This window comes from Schistocerca serialis, chromosome 7 (genome assembly GCF_023864345.2).
Source record: "Schistocerca serialis cubense isolate TAMUIC-IGC-003099 chromosome 7, iqSchSeri2.2, whole genome shotgun sequence".
Taxonomy (NCBI): Eukaryota; Metazoa; Arthropoda; class Insecta; order Orthoptera; family Acrididae; genus Schistocerca; species Schistocerca serialis.
In genome coordinates this window covers 621,454,524-621,475,836 of record NC_064644.1, presented here as the reverse complement: position 1 = coordinate 621,475,836, position 21,313 = coordinate 621,454,524, and the positions used below count along the sequence as shown (strand labels likewise).

Below are 21,313 nucleotides of genomic sequence, written 5' to 3'. Positions count from 1 at the left end.
TTAAGTTCGAAAGTCAATCTTAAATAATTATCTGTGTTTCATATCGGTGGGTTGGTGGTGGTGGTGGTGGTGGTGGTGGGGGGCGGCGGCAGCAGAGATGTTTTTGCTCAGGGGCGTCTCATGAATCCTAAGTACAGACTTGTCCACAGTCACTGACCTACAGCCATTCGAACGGAAACCGTTACTCCTGTAGTGCTGTCACAGCACCCTTGCTGCCTCAGCCAAATAAGGCGCTTATTAAATGCACTGGAGGATTCAGTCAACACTATCTGCTGCGAATGCACTGTCACAGGGAGACACACTTGTTCGATTCTCAGTCGCTCAACTGCACGACTGCAATGTTCTCGTGGAAACTGCCAACAGCAGCAAGGACCCTCAAACCTGTAACCACGTTATTGGGTATAACAACAACTTATAATCTGTAATTTTGCATACAAGCGAATGATCCATTTTGTGACGATCTAACTCCCATTATTTATTTTTTATACATAACGACATGGAATAAACACATGCCAAAAGTTAGTTCCGTACGGATACGATCTATTTCTTTTAATAATAAATTAAAGTCAACCACTGCAGCTTATGTCTATTTTCAGGCAATTCTCAGGGACCACTGTAAGGATTTTGGTATGGCTTTAGTTAATAGATTGGTTCACGGGGTAGGTTTGTGTATATGATTTATAAATATTTCTTAGAAAGTGATATATATTATTTATCTATTTATTCATACTATGAATCATAGTATCTCCGTTCCATTTCTTCTGTGGTGGTGATCTGCTCAGAACATCCGCCCACAAACAGATTTTGCATACGCAGTGGAGAGTGAAGTAACAACACTATTTTCATCTAGCATTGAAAAACGTATTTCGGTTATTAGTCCAATATTTGATTACGTGATCCATTGTGTGAACTTACAAAGTGGTTATTGGACATATGGTTATGTATTTTAAATATCAAATATATGGAGTGAAAATATTTTACTCGAATAAATGTGTCCACATTTTAAGAAAAACCTACCGGTGGTCGGGCTCGATCCTAGGACCTTGCTTTACACATAGATACATTCATATCCGCGCCACCAAATCTCCAAACATAATCTTAAAGTATTATCTGTTACGAACAGCATCAATAATTTTTAATGAGATTTTCTCGAGACTGATACAAAATTGTGCTTTATGCTTCTACCTATTTTCAAGTCTAGGCCATGAACTTGAAGTATATTTAAAAGTGAATCGAATGCGTGAGCGAATGGAGGAAGATATCATTTATCCAAAAGTGACATACGCCATCCGAAACGACTTAACCTTTGACCGCTGACAAGAAATCTTGGTTTTGGTTTCTACGTACTTCCTGAGACCCCTCGTATATAAGCGTGTGCAGTAGACTAAGTCTCACATTCCGAATCTAAGAGATCAGCGTGCGAATCATTCAACTCTCTTTTTTTTCCACACGTTACGATTGCGACTAAGTTAAGAAAGTCGATGATTCGAATACTGAGCACGAAATGTTACTTCCTACATGCTACACAGCATCCTTGGTTTTGTTGTTCGCACTTCTCAAATCAGTGCCTGATTTTTGGAAAAGATGCGTGATGTGAGTATATGACGATCGTCGTGAGGACTGAGTTCTCCGCATTGTATATCGGGCTGCGAATGCTCTGGCGGATTTGTTCTTGCTAAGTATGCGTGAGGTTCCCTGTTCCATGCTTACTACTTTAACTGTTGCCTTAAGTACTAGATGCGATAAGTACTCTGCTTCCCGCAATCAAATTCACGGAAATCCAAGTGATGTAAACACATCCTCCATTCAAATGTGTCACAAACGTAACGGTAATTGCTGTGTTTAAAGAAAAGAACATATCAGCCATGACGAGCTTAAAACGGGGCAGGGGAGTTAACTGTAAAAAAAATTTAAATTCCCTCAGCGAGGTTCTTTCCATACAACAGGAAAAAGTGCACTTCGCTAACAGAGTTGTTACTACTAGCTGTAATGCTCATAGATAATTGTGTCTCGCTCACTGTTCGTTTTGTATGAGATGCAGTAGGTTCACATGAGATTGACAGTATGTTGGTAGAATCATGTTTTCTAGCCACTTATGTTCTGTACCAGTTAGCAAAACTTCGCAATTTAATGTAACGAATAGGTGAGCGGTCTCAAAAATTGTGTCAAGATGAAGCTTTCGCAGCTTTAAGATGCCAACCGAACTACCAAGCCGTATTGGCTGCTGTGACGACCGAGAGAAAATCACTCCCCACGAACTCGGAAATGGGAATGACTGTCACACAACGGCCTGAATTTTGTGAATGGAATGGCCCTCGTAAATGACTTTTGGATGTCAGTTCTTCCACAGATAAGTAAACGTGTAATTAATTACAAGAGGATTTATCGAACTACCGAATTAACCCCAATATGTTACAATCATTCCATGTAAGTACATAGACAAGCAAGAAAGCAATAATTATATATTGATGTGAGCAACGAATTACGAGGTTAGAGGGACTACGAATTACGAACAACGAGGCGCACTTGAACCAGAGGTGGATTGCTTTGGCAACGTCCGTAAGAAACAAGTTGTTTGGGAGTGACCATCGTCGAAATAGATCATTCTCTAAAATATAAAACATATGTCTGTGCAATGATTGGCTCCATCGTGCAAGAAAAAGAAAAATGTTCAAATGTGTGTGAATTCCTAAGGGACCAAACTGCTGATGTCATTGGTCCCTAAACTTAAACACTACTTAAAGTAACTTAAACTAACTTACGCTAAGAACAACACATACGCCCATTCCAGAGGGAGAACTCGAACCTCCGGCGGGGGAGACCGCGCAATCCGTGACATGGCGCAGCAAACCGCGCAGCTACACCGCGCGCTGATCGTGCAAGAAAGATGTTCCGTGCATGCAACTGACAAAAGCTGGTCAGTCACGTAGGAGCACTCGAATTCTTGATCTAGCGTTGAATGACGGAACCTAATCAGGTTCAGAAGCAAGACCGAAAAGCGCGATGCTGCTTTCCTTCCCAGTCAGGCTGCGCTGGGAGATATTCACACTGCAGGCGACGTGTCGGAGCGTCGAGCTCGTCACACAGCGGAGCCTGCTGCTAGCCCCTGGTCACCGCCCGCCGTGTGATCGGCTGACCCCCAGAAAAGCGAGTCCGGCCTCTGCTGTGCCAGCAGAGTCAGAACGTCTGCTTTTGCCCATCTCGAAGCATCGAACATCTGCTTCCCTGTCTCCATCCATCCAAAAAAAATTCTTTGTTTCATCTAGGTTCTGCACAAAACTAGTGCAAAAGTATAGTACACCAATGAGAAGGCTCTACTAAATATTGGCCAGCTAGTCCAACACACCATTTTGCAAGTGTTTTACAAGTTATCCAATGGGCTGCCTTCTGGTGTGTATAATTTTGAGAAAATAAACTCCTAGCTGTCACTTCTCAGATACCCAAGTAGTGGGACAAGAGGGGCATCACCCCACTCTGCACTGTTGTCAAATTTATTGAAGATCGCGGTTCCAAGATGGCGGCGACGGACGTGGCAAATTCACAATGATGTCATGATATAAGTTCAAATTTTTGCGCGGAACCAGGTCAACCGGGCTACCTCCACTAACCTATCCATCTCCTCCCGTCCCACCACTCTGTTCACAAACAAAATGGCGGGAAGTTCAAATTTTGACGCTAAAAAGAGGTCAGTTGGGCTACCTCCACTAACCTAAGTCATCCACCCACCACATCTTCCTTGAAATTGGCATTGAAAGGACTCAGCCTGTGCTGGACTGCTGGATAGGATGGCTGTAAGTGTTCACTTTGCATGAAGTATACATTTAAACAATTTGAGTTTTCATAGGCTGCAGCTCTATCCAGTGTGTTCGTTATAAGGTCTGGAGTCCAGCTGGCCTAGCACACAGTACTGCCACTAGAGGTTATATCCTTTCTTTCAGGAGTGCTAGTTCTGCAAGGTTCACAGGAGAGCTTCTGTAAAGTTTGGAAGGTAGGACACGAGGTACTGGCAGAAGTAAAGCTGTGATGCTGGGGCGTGAGTCATGCTTGAGTAGCTCAGTTGGTAGAGCACATGCCCGCAAAAGGCACAGGTCCTGAGTTCGAGTCTCGGTCCAGCACACATCTCAATCTGCCAGGAAGTCTCATACCAGCGCACACTCCGCTGCAGAGTGAAAATCTCATTCTGAACACATGAACTGATCAACATTAAGAAAAAAAAGCGTCAGGATACGGTGGTATATAAAAATGTATGTGTAATAAGCTAAAGAATAACATAAAAATTGCCTTAACTGGCTATGGAACAGCTTCTTCCAAGGAAACCAGACAGAAATCACCCCATCTGTTACGGGTAAAGATCTTTCACACAGATTCATAAGAGTTATGCAATGAACGGCAGAAGCGATTGTGTCAAAATTATTCGGTGTTGATGGAAACTGAAATAAAACAGAGATTTAGATGATGATACCCCTTACCACCAACCCCATTTAATTTATGTATCACGAAGAAACTGCACATATTTCTCGTCAGCACACTTTAAAATTTATTACGCATCTATAGACTCCATATTATTTGGAGGTCACCGAGTAGTTATAGCTGGTACGCAAAGACGTCTACAACTGGAGCTGCATCTGTTTCCAAAAGCGAAACCTTAGCATAACGCCACAGTCGTCTAACTTCCCTAGAGACGTGCGTTAACGTGCCACCGCTCATCACAGCGCCGCCGAGTCAGAGCGGTGCCGCGACTTGACAGAACCGCTGGCAGCGTGTTCCAGGGGACGTGGGCTCACAGGTCAGCGAGTCGAGCCACGGACGTCTCCACGGCGTCTGGAGGGCCTGGCTGGGCACTCGCGGCACTGCCGATGGCCGGCCCCTACACCCCACCCTGCTCTGTCTCCCAAAGTACTCCCAAAGAACACAGTGTCGACCCTATGTCCGAGTGAAACGTTCGCCACCGTGCAGGCACAACATCTACACACGCGACAAAATACTTGAATTTTGCAGTGAGAAAACGCCCAGTAAAGTGGCAATAAAGAACATTTACCTGGCACAGTGCTCACCACCGCTGTTGTAGCCCCGATAACTTTGTGGCAAATGTTCTCTCCGCCTATTTGACTGCAGCTGAAAACACTTCGGTTCAACTCGACAAGGCGCTATCCAGCTGTAATGGCTACCACTTGACAGATGTAAGAAAACGGCAGTATCGCGGTGCAAGAATGGTCACATGGATTATCCGTATGTCATCGACCAGGGGAAACGGCTAATGGCAGTATGACAACTTGAAAAGATTAAAGAGCAATTTGCGATACTACTAAATACACAGTTTTGACCTGTGACAGAATAATATTGACTTCTTGTGACGTCACCTCGCGTAGTACACTTAGAACTGAAATGCTCTATGGCGTTGTTCGACTCCACATTTTTGCTGATGTCGAGATAAATTGTTTTGTCTTGGCAATGTGTTAGGAACGATAGTGTTCTGTGGTAAAAATAAAAATTTGCACCGCTGTGCAGCTTTCTTCGCTGTACTCGATTCGTCTTCTCTGTCTCGTACTATTAATCTAAGACTGAATACCGTATTTGTATCTAATATTCTCATTCACGTCTTGATATAATTCCTGTAATGAAAACTCAACCTTTCATTAACAGTCCAAAAGATTGCCAGAAATTTGTTATCGCGTTGAATACATAGTCTGATGCACAGTCACCTTGCTGATTACATCGCTGACCATATACGAGTAGACATACAGTGTCTCAATTCCCACTTTATGCCATTAAACGTCTGACACAATTTGATGATAATCGAATACATTACATATATACAGTCACAAATTTAGTAAGCAGGTCACACAAATTCAAACAACGAAGTTTTCCAACTGAGTCACGAGCTACCAACAAGTGCTGCAATGTACAAAACTGACTTAAAAGTTTATCATACGAAATCAAGTTACCAATAGGTGTCTGGAACTTTCATCTGCATCCGAAAACAAACCTTTAGTTTACCAATAGTAACTTTCTATACACATAGTCAAAGAGAAGCATCTACGTTGTGACGACTGCAAATACAGGGTGGTCCATTGATCGTGACCGGACCAAATATCTCACGTAATAAGCGTCAAACGAGAAAACTACACAGAACGAAACTTTGCTAGCTTGAAGAGGGAAACCAGATGGCGCTATGGTTGGCCCGCTAGATGGCGCTGCCATAGGTCAAACGGATATCAACAGCGTTTTTTAAAATAGGAACCCTCAACTTTTATTATATATTCGTGTAGTACGTAAAGAAATATGAATGCTTCAGTTGGACCACTTTTTTCGCTTTGTGATAGATGGTGCTGTAATAGCCACAAAGGTATACGTACGTGATATCACGTAACATTCCGCCAGTGCGGACGGTATTTGCTTCGTGATACATTACCCGTGTTAAAATTGACCGTTTACCAATTGCGGAAATGGTCTATATCGGGTTGATGTATGGCTATTCTGATCAAAATGCCCAACGGGCGTGTGCTATGTTTACTGCTCGGTATCCTGGACATCATCCAAGTGTCCGGAACGTTCGCCGGATAGTTAGGTTATTTAGGGAAACGGTAAGCGTTCAGCCACATGTGAAACGTCAACCACGACCTGCAATAAATGACGATACCCAAGTAGGTGTTTTAGCTGCTGTCGCGGCTAATCTGCACATCAGTAGCAGACAAACTGCTCAAGAATCGGGAATCTCAAAAACGTCGCTGTTGAGAATGCTAAATCAACATCGATTGCAACCGTACCATATTTCTGTGCACCAGGAATTGCATGGCGACGACTTTGAACGTCGTGCGCAGCTCTGCCACTGGGCACAAGAGAAATTACGAATTACGGGACGTGACAGATTTTTTGCACGCGTTCTATTTAGCGACGAAGCGTCATTCACCAACAGCGGTAACGTAAACCGGCATAATATGCACTATTGGGCAACGGAATTTCTTTCTGTGGGGAAAGTTGAAGGATGTTTGCTATCGTGATCCACCGACAACGCCAGACAACATGCGTCAGCGCATTGTCAATGCATGTGCGAACATTACGGAAGGCGAAGTACTCGCTGTCGAGAGGAATGTCGTTACACGTATTGCCAGATGCATTGAGGTCGACGGACACCATTTTGAGCATTTATTGCATTAATGTGGTATTTACAGGTAATCACGCTGTAACAGCATGCGTTGTCAGAAATAAGTTCACGAAGGTACATGTATCACATTGGAACAACCGAAATAAAATGTTCAAACGTACCTATGTTCTGTATTTTAACTTAAAAAACCTACCTGTTACCAACTGTTCGTCTAAAATTGTGAGCCATATGTTTGTGACTACTACAGCGCCATCTATCACAAAGCGAAAAAAGTTGTCCAACTAAAACATTCATATTTCTTTACGTACTACACGAATATGTAATAAAAAGTGGGGGTTCCTATTTTTAAAAAACCCAGTTGATATCCGTTTGACCTATGGCAGCGCCATCTAGCGGGCCAACCATAGCGCCATCTGGTTTCCGCCTTCAAGCTAGAAAAGTTTCGTTCTTTGTAGTTTTGTCATTTGACGCTCATTTCGTGAGATATTTGGCACGGTCACTATCAATGGACCACCCTGTTTATAACTCGTGTTGTAAGAAGAATAACAGGCTGACAGCAAGCTTCTTGGGTCGTACCTATCAGCACTGATGTGTCCCGCGCCCCAAAAGGTGGAGCTAAGACTTCCTGAAAAGCTCCCAAGCCCGAAAAGAGTTTTTAAGAGAGCTGCTCTCGTGCTGTGAGATAAGCTGTATCACTTCAGTGAGCAACATCGACAGCTTCTTCTCGGTTTCAGTAAGCGCACGATTTCGCAACGCCGCTGTTACAGCCTCTGCTGAAATCGCAGTATTGCTAATCAACGACAGACACCCCTTACACCGACTGTGCATTGTTGCGAACTTTCCCAGGGATCGTCACTGCAGAAAAATATCCTGAGTTACACAGACCTCACCCGGAAGCTTTTATTACTGGTGACGTGATGCAGGAGTTTTGTATTCACGCCTGTTTAGAAATGTATAACACATAAGAAACCAAACTTAATTATGCATGAGGTGCTGATGACATCGGTCCTTAAATTACACGCTATGCCCGATCAGCATCATTAAAGGGAACGTAGTTGTGCATTAAAACTAGTTACAAGTGAACAAAGAAATTAAGTAACTAACCCAGTAGTTCAAATATTTAAATACCGACAACATTTACCCTCGCATAGAACAGAGGGACAATAGTTTGTAGAAATTCTTGCGGCTGTAAAAAGATCGATGCTCCAAGCATAAGCCAACTACCACCGTCATACCTTAGCAAAAGATCTTATCGAGAAACCGAGAAAAATCTGTTCGTAAGTAAACTCGCTAAGCGGGTCCAACGCTTCTATCCAGTCACTCGTTGACCAGTCTGGTGGGGCAGTAGAAGATAGCATAAGGAAAACCCGAGTTTTAAATTTCACATTTAGGATATCGTTCAGGTAGCAGAATCGTACAAACATACCGCTGTTTGACGGTCTTGGAGTACGTAGTAATGCGCATCCGCGGCGTGGCAAAGTATCTAGAAGAGTTGAAAGCAAATAAGTTGCCAAGTCCGGATGGATATCCAGTCCGTTTGTACAAAGTACTCTACGGTAATGATTCCTTACTTAGCCTGCATTTATCGCGAATCTCTCGCCCAGCGAAGGAAAACACAGTATGTGTTTCCCGTATATGACAAGGGTAAAAGAACGGACCCGCAAAATTACAGATCATTACTCTAGCATCGGTTTTCTGCAGAATTCTTGACATATTCTAAGTTCGAATATAATAAATTTACTTGAGATGGAAAAGCTTCTGTCCACGAATCAGTAGGATTTTAGAGCCCTTCGCTCCTGCGAAACTCAGCGTGCCATCTTCTCACTTGACATCCTGTGAACAATGGACGAAGGGCAACAGGTGGATTCGATGTTCCTAGCTTTCCGAAAAGCGTTCGACACGCTGCCCCGCTGCAGACTGTTAACGAAGAGTACGAGTATACGGAATACGTTCCCAGAGACGTGAGTGGCTCGAAGCCTTATAAAGTGACAGAATCCATTACGTAGTTCTCTGACCGCGGGCGTTCATCAGAGACGGGGATATCGTCAGGATTGCCCCAGAGAAGTGTGATAGGACGTCTGTCACTTTCTGTCTACGTAAACGATCTGGCGGAACGGATGGGCTGCAGTCTGTAGCTGTTTGCTGATGACGCTGCGGTGTACAGGGAGGTGTCGTAGTTGAGTGACTGTGAGTCGACGCAAGATAAGACAGAATTTCCGATCGGTGTGATGATGGCAGCTAGCTCTAAATCTAAAGAAATAGAATACAGATGAGTAGGAGAAACGAACCCGTAATGTTTGAATACAGCGCTAGTGGTGTGCTGCTTGACAGTCACGTCGATTAAAAACCTACCCATAACGTTGCAAAGAAATATGAAATGGAGCGAGCGTATAAGGATGGCATGAAGAACGCGAATGGCCGACTTCAGTTTATTGGGAGAATTTTAGGAATGTGTCGTTCGTCTGTAAAGGAGGGTTCATATATGGCACTAGTTCAAATGGCTCTGAGCGCTATGGGACTTAACATCTGCGGTCATCAGTCCCCTAGAACTTAGAACTACTTAAACCTAACTAATCTAATGGCACCACACACATTCATGCCCGAGGCAGGATTCGAACCTGCGACCGTAGCGGCCACGCAGTTCCAGACTGAAGCGCCTAGAACCGCTCGGCCACAGCTGCCGGCATGGCACTAGTGTGACTCATTCTTGAGAACTGCTAGAGCGTTTGGTATTGTCGCCAGGTCGGACTGAAGGAAGACATCGCAAGTGAAAGTCAGAATTACGTAAATATTTGAACAGTAACAAACAATATTTTTGCCTAGCAATACTGTTTAAAGAATAAGGAAAACGGTCGCCAGCCTAATTAGGCAAGAGAAAGATGAACGTTCTCGTTTAAGAAAGTAGGTGTGAGCAACTTTAACGGACAAACACAACCTATACTTGGCCACACGCGAGTGCAATGAACCCTGACACATACATATGTGTACGATAAGATTGAAACTAACAGCTAGAGCAGCACAAATTATTTGCGAAAATATAACAGATACCGAAACACACTATTACTTTCAGAGCTTGTTCAAAGTGAATGGTCTTTATAACATTACTATTAACGTTCACTGCAGGACCATAAATTGGACATAGGTTAAGTCTCTCTCAGTTAAATACTTTACTATTTAAAATGAAAGTTAATTGGGATCTACTAACAGGTTGCTTCTCACTTTCTTTCGAATAAAGAAATTATGGTTTTCATTAATAGTGGTCTTCCCGTTATTTGTTACCTAGCATTAGTACAATAGACAAACTGTGGATCCTGTTATACTATTAATATGCACTTCCAATACACAAGAGAGACAAACACTTAGCAATCATGAACATATAATTTTCTACTATTGCAGTTTTCCACTTTTACTACAGTGAAACACAATGTTGACAAAATTGCAAGAAACTGACTCACCTTTTAAAATTTACTACAGGCAGCAATCTGATCATTTGCTTAGAAAAACTTTATAAGCCTCAGTTTTATGAACTTCTAATCTTTAAAAGAAACAGCAAATTGTCTTTATTACCAATGTCTTCTACTTGCAAATAAATGATTAAATAGGTGACTTTGAAACTCCACAACACTGTAAATTGGACTACACTCCTGGAAATTGAAATAAGAACACCGTGAATTCATTGTCCCAGGAAGGGGAAACTTTATTGGCACATTCCTGGGGTCAGATACATCACATGATCACACTGACAGAACCACACGCACATAGACACAGGCAACAGAGCATGCACAATGTCGGCACTAGTACAGTGTATATACACCTTTCGCAGTAATGCAGGCTGCTATTCTCCCATGGAGACGATCGTAGAGATGCTGGATGTAGTCCTGTGGAACGGCTTGTCATGCCATTTCCACCTGGCGCCTCAGTTGGACCAGTGTTCGTGCTGGACGTGCAGACCGCGTGAGACGACGCTTCATCCAGTCCCAAACATGCTCATTGGGGGACAGATCCGGAGATCTTGCTGGCCAGGGTAGTTGACTTACACCTTCTAGAGCACGTTGGGTGGCACGGGATACAAGCTGACGTGCATTGTCCTGTTGGAACAACAAGTTCCCTTGCCGGTCTAGGAATGGTAGAACGATGGGTTCGATGACGGTTTGGATGTACCGTGCACTATTCAGTGTCCCCTCGACGATCACCAGTGGTGTACGGCCAGTGTAGGAGATCGCTCCCCACACCATGCTGCCGGGTGTTGGCCCTGTGTGCCTCGGTCGTATGCAGTCCTGATTGTGGCGCTCACCTGCACGGCGCCAAACACGCATACGACCATCATTGGCACCAAGGCAGAAGCGACTCTCATCGCTGAAGACGACACGTCTCCATTCGTCCCTCCATTCACGCCTGTCGCGACACCACTGGAGGCGGGCTGCACGATGTTGGGGCGTGAGCGGAAGACGGCCTAACGGTGTGCGGGACCGTAGCCCAGCTTCATGGAGACGGTTGCGAATGTTCCTCGCCGATACCCCAGGAGCAACAGTGTCCCTAATTTGCTGGGAAGTGGCGGTGCGGTCCCCTACAGCACTGCGTAGGATCCTACGGTCTTGGCGTGCATCCGTGCGTCGCTGCGGTCCGGTCCCAGGTCGACGGGCACGTGCACCTTCCGCCGACCACTGGCGACAACATCGATGTACTGTGGAGACCTCACGCCCCACGTGTTGAGCAATTCGGCGGTACGTCCACCCGGCCTCCCACATGCCCACTATACGCCCTCGCTCAAAGTCCGTCAACTGCACATACGGTTCACGTCCACGCTGTCGCGGCATGCTACCAGTATTAAAGACTGCGATGGAGCTCCGTATGCCACGGCAAACTGGCTGACACTGACGGCGGCGGTGCACAAATGCTGCGCAGCTAGCGCCATTCGACGGCCAACACCGCGGTTCCTGGTGTGTCCGCTGTGCCGTGCGTGTGATCATTGCTTGTACAGCCCTCTCGCAGTGTCCGGAGCAAGTATGGTGCGTCTGACACACCGGTGCCAATGTGTTCTTTTTTCCATTTCCAGGAGTGTATTTCCATCACTGGGAGGCTTTCACAAAACTACATTTACTACCTCCCATAATTTCATGAAATCCACAGTAAACCTGAATACTCTCTTATTACCAAAGATCAAACATCATTTAATTTTTTTAGGCTTTCATTTTTTACACAAACTAGGACACTCGGTAATCATAGTTCAAATGGAGAGGAGCCTCAGAGCTATTGTAATAGGGAAAAAATCAAGGTAGGTACATAAATTGTTATAAGTTACCTTATATTTGTGCACACTAAATCGCCCAATAAGCTGATCCTTCACTGTACATTATTATAGCACTCCTTTACAGTGATTGCGCAATGTGGTGGCAACTGTATGTTGGTAGGCGGATTTGCAGACAGAATTGCTGGACTCTGGCCCTTCTTGGTGGCGATGATGAATACCAATTCTAGAATCGTTCCAGCTATGTATCCATCCATACGAGGCATTGGAAAGTAGCAGAAAAAGCCTCTCTCGGAACCACCACAATATGCAACCTTTACTTAGGCAGTGCACAGTTTGGTAGCTCGTCCCCGACTGACTCTTGGTTCCACCTTTTCTACCTAGGCCAGCCACAATTTGCGCGCGCTACACTGTTCCGTTCCGGAGGGGAACCACTACACCTTTTACATACAAACTAACTAAGAATCCAAAGTGAAGGTTAGCAATTTACATAACAGCAAACAAACATTTTAAATAAACCAGAACATTTGCACATATCAACATTTCTACAAAAAATTATTCACACAGAAATTACAATTATATATAGTACGTTTTGTTCCCTCCAAATAGGACAAACAATTTAAATGACAGATACACTACATTGCATAGAATCAAACCATGACATCAAAGTTCTTACAAAGGAAGGAGTATACAGTTTCGTGTTATAAATTCAATCAATAAACATTTACAGAAGCTCAACGATGTAACATTAAATAAAACAAAAGCAAAATAAATCAGTAGAGTATGAGAGATATGGTGTTACAAATGGGGCGCTCAGCGGAACTGACGGACTTCGAGCGTGGTGTGGTGATCGGGTATCTCTTGTGTCATGCGTCTGTACACGAGATTTCTACACTCCTAAAAATCCCTTGGTCCACTATTCCCGATGTGATAGTGAAGTGAAAACGTGAAGGGACACGTACAACACAAAAGCGTACAGGCTGACCTCATTTATTGACAGACATAGACCGCTGACAGTTGAAGAGGGTCGTAATGTGTAATACGCAGACATCTATCCAGATCATCACACAGGAATTCCAAACTGCATCAGGATCCACTGCAAGTACTATGACTGTTAGGCGGGAGGTGAGAATACTTGGATTTCCTGGCCGAGCGGCTGCTCATAAGTCACACATCACGCCAGTAAATGCCAAACGACGGCTCGCTTGGTGTAAAGAGCGTAAACAATGGACGATTGAACAGTGGAAAAACGTTGTGTGGAGTGACGAATCACCCACACCTTGCTTGCACCCCTTTTGGTTTTGCGTGGCAGAATCACTGCAGACTCCTACATTGATGTTTTCAGCACCTTCTTTTTTCCCACTGTTGAAGAGCACTTGGGGTATAGCGATTGCATCTTTCAAAACGATGGAGCACCTGTTCATAATGCTCGGCATGTGGCGGAGTGGTTACACGACACTAACATCCCTGTAGCCGGCCGCTGTGGCCGAGCGGTTCTAGGCGCTTCAATCCGGAACCGCACGACTGCTACGGTCGCAGGTTCAAATCCTGCCTCGGGAATGGATGTTTGATGCCCTTAGGTTAGTTAGGTTTAAGCAGTTCCAAGTTCTAGGGGACTAATGACCTCAGATATTAAGTCCCATAGTGCTCAGAGCCATTCGAACCATTCGAACCATTTGAACCATCCCTATAATGGACTGGCCTGCACAGAGTCCTGACCTGAATCCTAGAGAACACCTTTGGGATGTTTTGGAACGCCTACTTCGTGCCATGCCTCACCGACCAAACATCGATACCTCTCCTCAGTGCAGCACTCTGTCAAAATGGGCTGCCATTCCCCACGAAATCTTCCAGCACTTGATTGAACGTATGCCTGCGAGAGTGGAAGCTCTCATCAAGGCTAAGGGTGGGCCAACACAATATTGGATTCCAGCATTACCCATGGAGGACGCCACGAACTTGTAAGTCATTTTCAGCCATGTGTCTGGATACTTTAGATCACATAGTGTGTTAGGAGAATGATTCTTGGGCTCAAATGGGAATCGCTGGAGGGAAGATGGCGTTCTTCCTTTCAAGGAATAATATCGAGAAAGTTTAGAGAAGCGACATTTGAAGCTGACTGTAGAACGATTCTTCTGTCGCCAACATATATTTCACGTAAGGGTCACGAAGGTAAGAGAAATGACTGATCGTACAGAGACATGTAGACTGTCGTTTTTCGCTCTCTCTGTCTGCTAGTAGAACAGGAAAGGAAAATAGTAGTGGAACAAGGTATCTCCGCCCACGCACTGTATGGTGGATTACGAAGTATCTATGTAGATGCATGTGTTGATGTAGTATTTACGGGTGCGACGATGGAAGAGTGGTTATCGACAGCTATGTTTGTACATTTTTTTTTTTTACAAAAGATATCCCAGAAAGAAAAGCCATAACTGAATACTGTTGCACTGGGGGATAGTGACCACAAAGGAAGATCACGGTTAAATGCACGCGACAAGAAACGCTGGACAGAAGCAAAGCTAACATTGCATCGACAGTGAGCAACTGTTAGAAGACCTCACATGTATTCAGGTCACGTGAATCGTTTCTCGGGGGACGCTGTTGCACACAAGCGATTCCATGCCTTGATGACTACCGTAATGTGTAAAATGGCGACGGAGATCTCCAACTTGATGTACTGATAGACCTATTCTGTAGTCGTTCACACCACTTAGGCACTGCAGGGTAACGTTACGAAACGAAGCTAGAAACGATGAACATAATTACGAAGTCTATTAATGGTTAGGAGTTAAAAGCCATGCCACTAATATTAGGATAAGAAATTTATCATGCAAGTGCCGTCTCATGGTGATATAGTGTTTGTCAAATTAGTACGAGAAAAACATAAATTATATACACTGAAGAGCCAAAGAAACTGGTTCACCTGGCAAATATCGTGTAGGGTCCAAGCGGGCGCGCAGAAATACCGCAACACGACGTGACATGGACTCGACTTATGTCTGAAGTATTTCCGGAGGAAACTGGCACTATGAATCCTGTAGGGCTAGCCATAAATCAGTAAAAGCACGAGGCGATGGAGATCTCTTCTGTTGCGGCGTATAGTCAAGCGCCGGAGAGCCAGTCGGGAACGACAGAGAAGAGATGGCTGTGAGAAGAGGTCAGCTAATAGCACGCTGACCGACCCCTCTCCAGGACGACAATGCGACAGCAGCGGTCCCTATGGGAAAAGGACATAAGCGTCGTGCCCGACAGGTCGCGGCCCAGTTGGAGAGTAGCTACAAAATTAGCGAGTTCTATTGCTGCATCGACACTAGTTACTTTGTTTGTAGGATCTATATAACACGGACTTGGGAATTGTTTATACTTAAGAACATTTCTTATTTTGCACGCCGCCCTTTGCTTGCGACACATCTGTGTAATTGACAAAGTTTGTATTGTGATCTTTTCTTTTTGTAATAGAACTCATTAATATGATTTGTTTGAATGTTGTCTGGAGATCCAAGAAAGCAGGTTTCCTCGACACACAGTGTTTGACGACTAAAACGAACTAAATTCCGCCCGAACACGCCACGAAGACACAACGGTATCGACCGGCCGCCGTGTCGTCCTCACATCACAGGCGTCGCTGGATGCGCATACGGAGGGGCATGTGGTCAGCACACCGCTCCGCCGTATGTCAGTTTACGAGACCAGAGCCACTACGTCTCCATCAAGTACTGCTCCTCACTTTGCCTCACAAGGACTGAGTGCACCCTCTTCGCTCCGTCACCCATTCAAGTGTTAGCCCAGCCCGACAGCGGTTAACGTCGGTGATCTGTCGGGAACCGGTGTTACCACTGCGATAAGGCCGCTGGCATATTTCACGACTAAGCTTGATTTAACCATTGGCGACGAGGCGTAAGAAGATCCCAGAGCCTGGCTACCATGAATTTTCTTTTGTTGTGGGCTTTGGTGTTTTGCTTGTGCTTTAATTCTAACCTGGTCTTTTCTTTGCAGTATTTATAGTGTCTTTGCTAGTCAGTGTTTTCAGGTGGGCGTTGCAGAAATTTTCTTTGCTTGTGTGCTTCTTTTCCTTGTTTACATTGTTTGTTTATTGCATTTGTCTATTGCAGTATGAACAACCCACCCCTCCCACCCCCTGCTCAGGTGCCACAGCTGCAACCGACAGATACAATGCAGACACAGCAGGTCGTCACGCTGCTAAACATGGTACAGCAGCTGCTCACCAATCAGGCCGCCAGTACAGAGCAACAGGCAACAATTGTGGCTCCGACGGTCATTCCACCTTTACACCAGTCTAACAAAAAATTCGAGGACTGGCTCCAGTGGTAGCAATAATATGAAGCCCCGCAAAATAAATGTCGTGTGACTATGGCTTCCCGTCGGGTAGACCGTTCGCCGGGTGCAAGTCTCCATTTGACGCCATTTCGGCGACTTGCGGGCAATGGGGATGAAATGATGACGATTAGGACAAGACAACACCCAGTCCCTGAGCGGAGAAAATCGCCGACCCTCCCGGAAATCTAACCCGGGCCCTTAGGATTGACATTCTGGCATTCTGTCGCGGTGACCGCTTTTTTTTTTTTTTTTTTTTTTTTTTCGTTGTTTGGTTGTTGCGGACGTCACATGACATCCGTTCATGTTCGTTTGTTGATCCTTCCACGTAGTTTTTTATTACAGAGGCCAACCAGCTCTCTGACCGAACATGCTCAGCTACCGGGGGCAGACGGAGCCCACGTAATAGTTCATAATGTACCAGGTGCTGTGAACCTACATTAGTTTTTGCCCATGATAGGAAGATCAGTCTTTCGCCTCATACAGAATTGATTCCCTAACGCCACTCCGAGTGAACTTTCCTATGATCAGTTTGAAGATTCCCTAACTAGCTATTATGACCAACAAGTGAATGTGGTGACAGCTAGGTACCAATTCTTTAATTGCAAGAAAAGGTCAGAACAAACTCATCGCGAGTGGGTAACAGATTTACACGGTGTGACGAGGAAATGCAAAATCAGATGTACATGTCGTGCTTTATATTGGGATGAAATGCTGCGTGATGCGATCATGTACAATGTAACTTAAATCAGGATTAGAGAACAAGTTGTGAAACAGTCAGATCCATCATTTCAGCACTTTGTACAATCTGTAGATGAGTGATTGAGGTGCAGCAACAGCAGCAGCAGCCGATAAATTTGAGCAGCCACCAATTTGTCATCCCTTGCTTACGACCTGCCCATTAGATAGCAACAGCCCACCTGAGCCACCCCACCTAAACACTTCCCTACACAGGTGAACAGAATTAGGTCGTGCGCTCGGTGCTATTCACGGCACAAACGCCAAAATCTCCCATCCAGGCAAGCACAGCGTTAGGCTTGTGGCAAGTAAGGTTACGTAAATCCGCATGTTTGCAACGGAACAAACAAGAATTCTGCTCACTCACAAAAATCTCGTCACAAGGCCGATGTGATCAATGCAGTGTATTCAAAGTATATTCACAAAAACTAGCCAGGAAACAGTTTCTTCAAAGCTACGCCAGTTCAACAAACTCTTTGTTTATTTGCATATTAGTGGAAAATGTGTGAAATTTTAGTTGGACATGGGTGTCTCTGTTACATTGCTGAATTTTGTAACATAGATGAGCCACAGTGGTCGAGCGGTTCTAGGCGCTTCAGTCTGGAAACGGGCGACTGCTACGGTCGCAGGTTCGAATCCTGCATCGGGCATGGATGTGTGTGATGTCTTTCGTTTAGTTAGGTTTAAGTAGTTCTAAGTTCTAGGGGACTGATGACTTCAGATGTTAAGTCCCATAGTGCTCAGAGCCATTTGAACACACACGAACTGTTAGGCTCCCCACACCTGTCTAAAACTAGTACGCAACTGATGGCTCAGAATGGACAAGACATTCTCTTTCTCGGAAAATGTACTTTGCCTGCCGTGTATCACTCGCATACGCGAACTGTGACTTTCACTGTGCTACAATCACGCGATTATGAGAATGTATTTCGCCTTGATGCATTTGATTTGTTTTGTGTTGTTTTCAAATTCAGGACAATGTGTTGTCAGTGACTGCACTCAATGCCAAAGAGTGTAGCTCAGTTACTGAAAGAGTTCCCTGAACTCTTTCCTGAAGTTTTAGGCAAGGCTGAAAGTTTTGTTGCACATACTACTAACAAGGGAACCTCCCCATCGCACCCCCCCCTCCCCTCAGGTTTTGTAATCCCCCCAGGGGGTCCACAACTCTTTTGTGGATACGTGCGTAGCGAGCACGGGACCCCGAGCTAATGTGGTCCTCCTTCCTTTTCAGGCTGCATACCCTCCCTTTCCGCATCCTTCCCTGTCCCCCATCTTCCCCCCACCCCTCACCTCTGGCTCTTTCCTTCCCTTCCTCCCCCTCTGGGAGTATGGTTTGTGCCTACGTCTGGAGAAGGACGCTCGAAACTGTTACAAATTCCTTGCTTTCTATACTAGCAAGTCTTTGTCCTTCCTCTGTCCTTCGCTTTTCCTTCCCTCTTCTCTTTGCACTTTTCTCCGCTGCGGCGTTTGAGACCCCTCTTCTTTCCATTCCCTTTCTCTTTTTTCCTCCCTGTGCGTGTCTGAAGGCCGACCGACGCACTTCCATGCGTAGCCGGTGACGGGGTAACGCGTAATTCCCCGCCCCGGGTAGACAGGTGGGACACGTACATACCCCCTGGTAACGGCCAGGCCCAGGGAGGGGTGATTACCCGAGCTGATACCTTCCGAAAGTGCCGATTGGTCCCTCCGTCCGTTTGTCGGGAGGTGTGACCTCAGGTGTGAACAATCACCTAAGGCGGGTGTGCCCTCAGAGAGGGCCCCCACAAGGGAGGAGCGCGCCATCGGAGACGCCGGTAATCATGGGGGATTCTTCCGCAATGGTTTCCTCACCTTCCACTATGTCTGCTCACAAGCGTAAGTTCACTGAGTCTCAGCCACAGACAGTTCTTCCATCGTTGCCACAGTTCCTTGTTGTTTCTCGGTCTGACGAAGGTCACGACTTCTCCACGGTCAACCCTTTCATTATTCAGAAAGGTGTCGACGCAATTGCAGGTCCTGTAAAGTCTTGTTCCCGATTACGGAATGGCACCCTGTTGTTAGAAACAGTCAGTGCCCTCCAGGCACAAAAATTGCTGCGTACCTCACTACTACACACCTTCCCTGTCCGGGTGGAACTGCACCGTACTTTAAATTCCTCGCGTGGAGTCGTTCACACACGCTCCCTCGATGGATTGTCTGATGAAGAAATTCAGCACTACCTGTCTGATCAGGGCGTAACGGCTGTTCATAGGTTTATGAAAAGGGTTGACACGAACATCATTCCAACCAGCACTGTCTTCTTGACATTTGACACAGTTCAACTCCCATCGAAAATCAAAGCAGGCTATGAGATAATTTCCGTTCGCCCTTACGTTCCAAACCCTACGCGTTGCTGTCGGTGTCAGCGGTTCAATCACACCAGCCAGTCCTGTTCCAATCTCGCCAAATGTGTTATGTGTGGCAAGGATGCCCATGAGGGTGCTTGTCCACCTCCATCCCCTCGCTGCATCAACTGTATGGGTGACCACGCTGCTTCCTCTCGAGATTGCCCCATTTTTAAGGATGAAAAGCTCATCCAGGAAATTAGAGTGAAGGAAAAGGTGTCGACCTTTGATGCTCGAAAATTATTCGCCAGTCGACAGCCCACCATGCCTCAGACAGGAAAATACAGCACTGTCCTTGCTTCTCTTGCGACCTCACCTTTAGTACCACGGTCGTCAGATCAGCCAGCGCAAAGATCGCCCGTTCAACCTCACCACTTTCGCCTGCCCACTCTCTGGCTCACTCTTCGTCAGGTTCTGCTAAATCTCCAGCCCAAAAGTCAGACACCAAGACTTCGAAAAAAGAGCATACTCGTGGCGAGCTTTTACATACCGCAACTTCCCAACCATCGGTTCCTCCTTCATCTAAACATCACACTTCCAAGAAGGCTACAAAGAAACCCAGTTCATCTCCTTCTCCGCCAAGGCGTGTCCCATCTACAGCACCACCTGGCGGATATCGCCCTCGGTCGTCTTCTGTGTCGCCGAGGCGCACTGCTAGCGGCCGATCAACCGGCCGATCGCTTGTGGCAGGAGCTGCTCCTGACCAACCTATGGATCAGGATCTTCTGCCTTCGGCTGAATGCCATTCCATGCTATCGGTCGCAAGCTCTGAGCAGTCGTTGAGTTGGCAGCGACCTTGGTCACATTCCTCCATTTTCTGTTCACCCTATGTCCATTATCCACTGGAATATCCGCGGTATTCGAGCCAATCGGGATGAATTGTCGATCCTCTTGCGATCCTATTCGCCGGTCATCTTCTGTCTTCAGGAAACAAAGCTGCGTCCCCATGACTGCTTTGTTCTCCCTCATTTTCAGTCCATCCGATATGATCTCCCCTCTGCTGAAGGCACTCAGGCACATGGGACTCATGATTCTTCTCCATGAAACTCTCCATTATCACCCAATCCATTTAAACACTTCCTTCCAAGCTGTCGCCATCCGTCTTTCCCTTTCCAGATACACATTCTCTCTTTGTACTGTATACATTCCATCGTCTACACCAAAGGCACGAGCTGATCTCCTTCATCTTCATGGTCAGCTTCCACCCCCCTATTTGCTGGTTGGGGACTTCAATGCCCACCACCCGCTTTGGGGATCTCCACATCCTTGTCCACGTGGCTCACTATTGCTAGACGTCTTCCACCAAGCGGATCTAGTTTGCCTCAACACTGGGGTCTCTACATTTTTGTCTGCCTCCACGACAAATTTATCTCATTTGGACCTTGCGGTCGGTACTGTTCCGCTAGCTCGGCGCTTCGAATGGTTCGCCCTTGATGATACACACTCAAGTGACCACTTTCCATGTGTCCTTAGACTGCAGACTCAACTGCCATATATGCGGCCGCGACGCTAGAAGTTTGCCCA

General features: G+C 45.7%; 1 protein-coding gene across 1 annotated transcript in view; it reads right to left on the bottom strand.

Annotated features, from left to right (window-relative positions):
* Positions 1-3,235, bottom strand: part of LOC126413305 (uncharacterized) — a 40,141-nt gene extending 36,906 nt beyond the window's left edge. The window contains exon 1 of the mRNA XM_050083205.1: positions 3,086-3,235. Coding sequence (XP_049939162.1) covers positions 3,086-3,235 — 150 coding nt within the window. The remainder of the gene's footprint in view (positions 1-3,085) is intronic.
* Between the last annotated feature and the right edge of the window lie 18,078 nt (positions 3,236-21,313).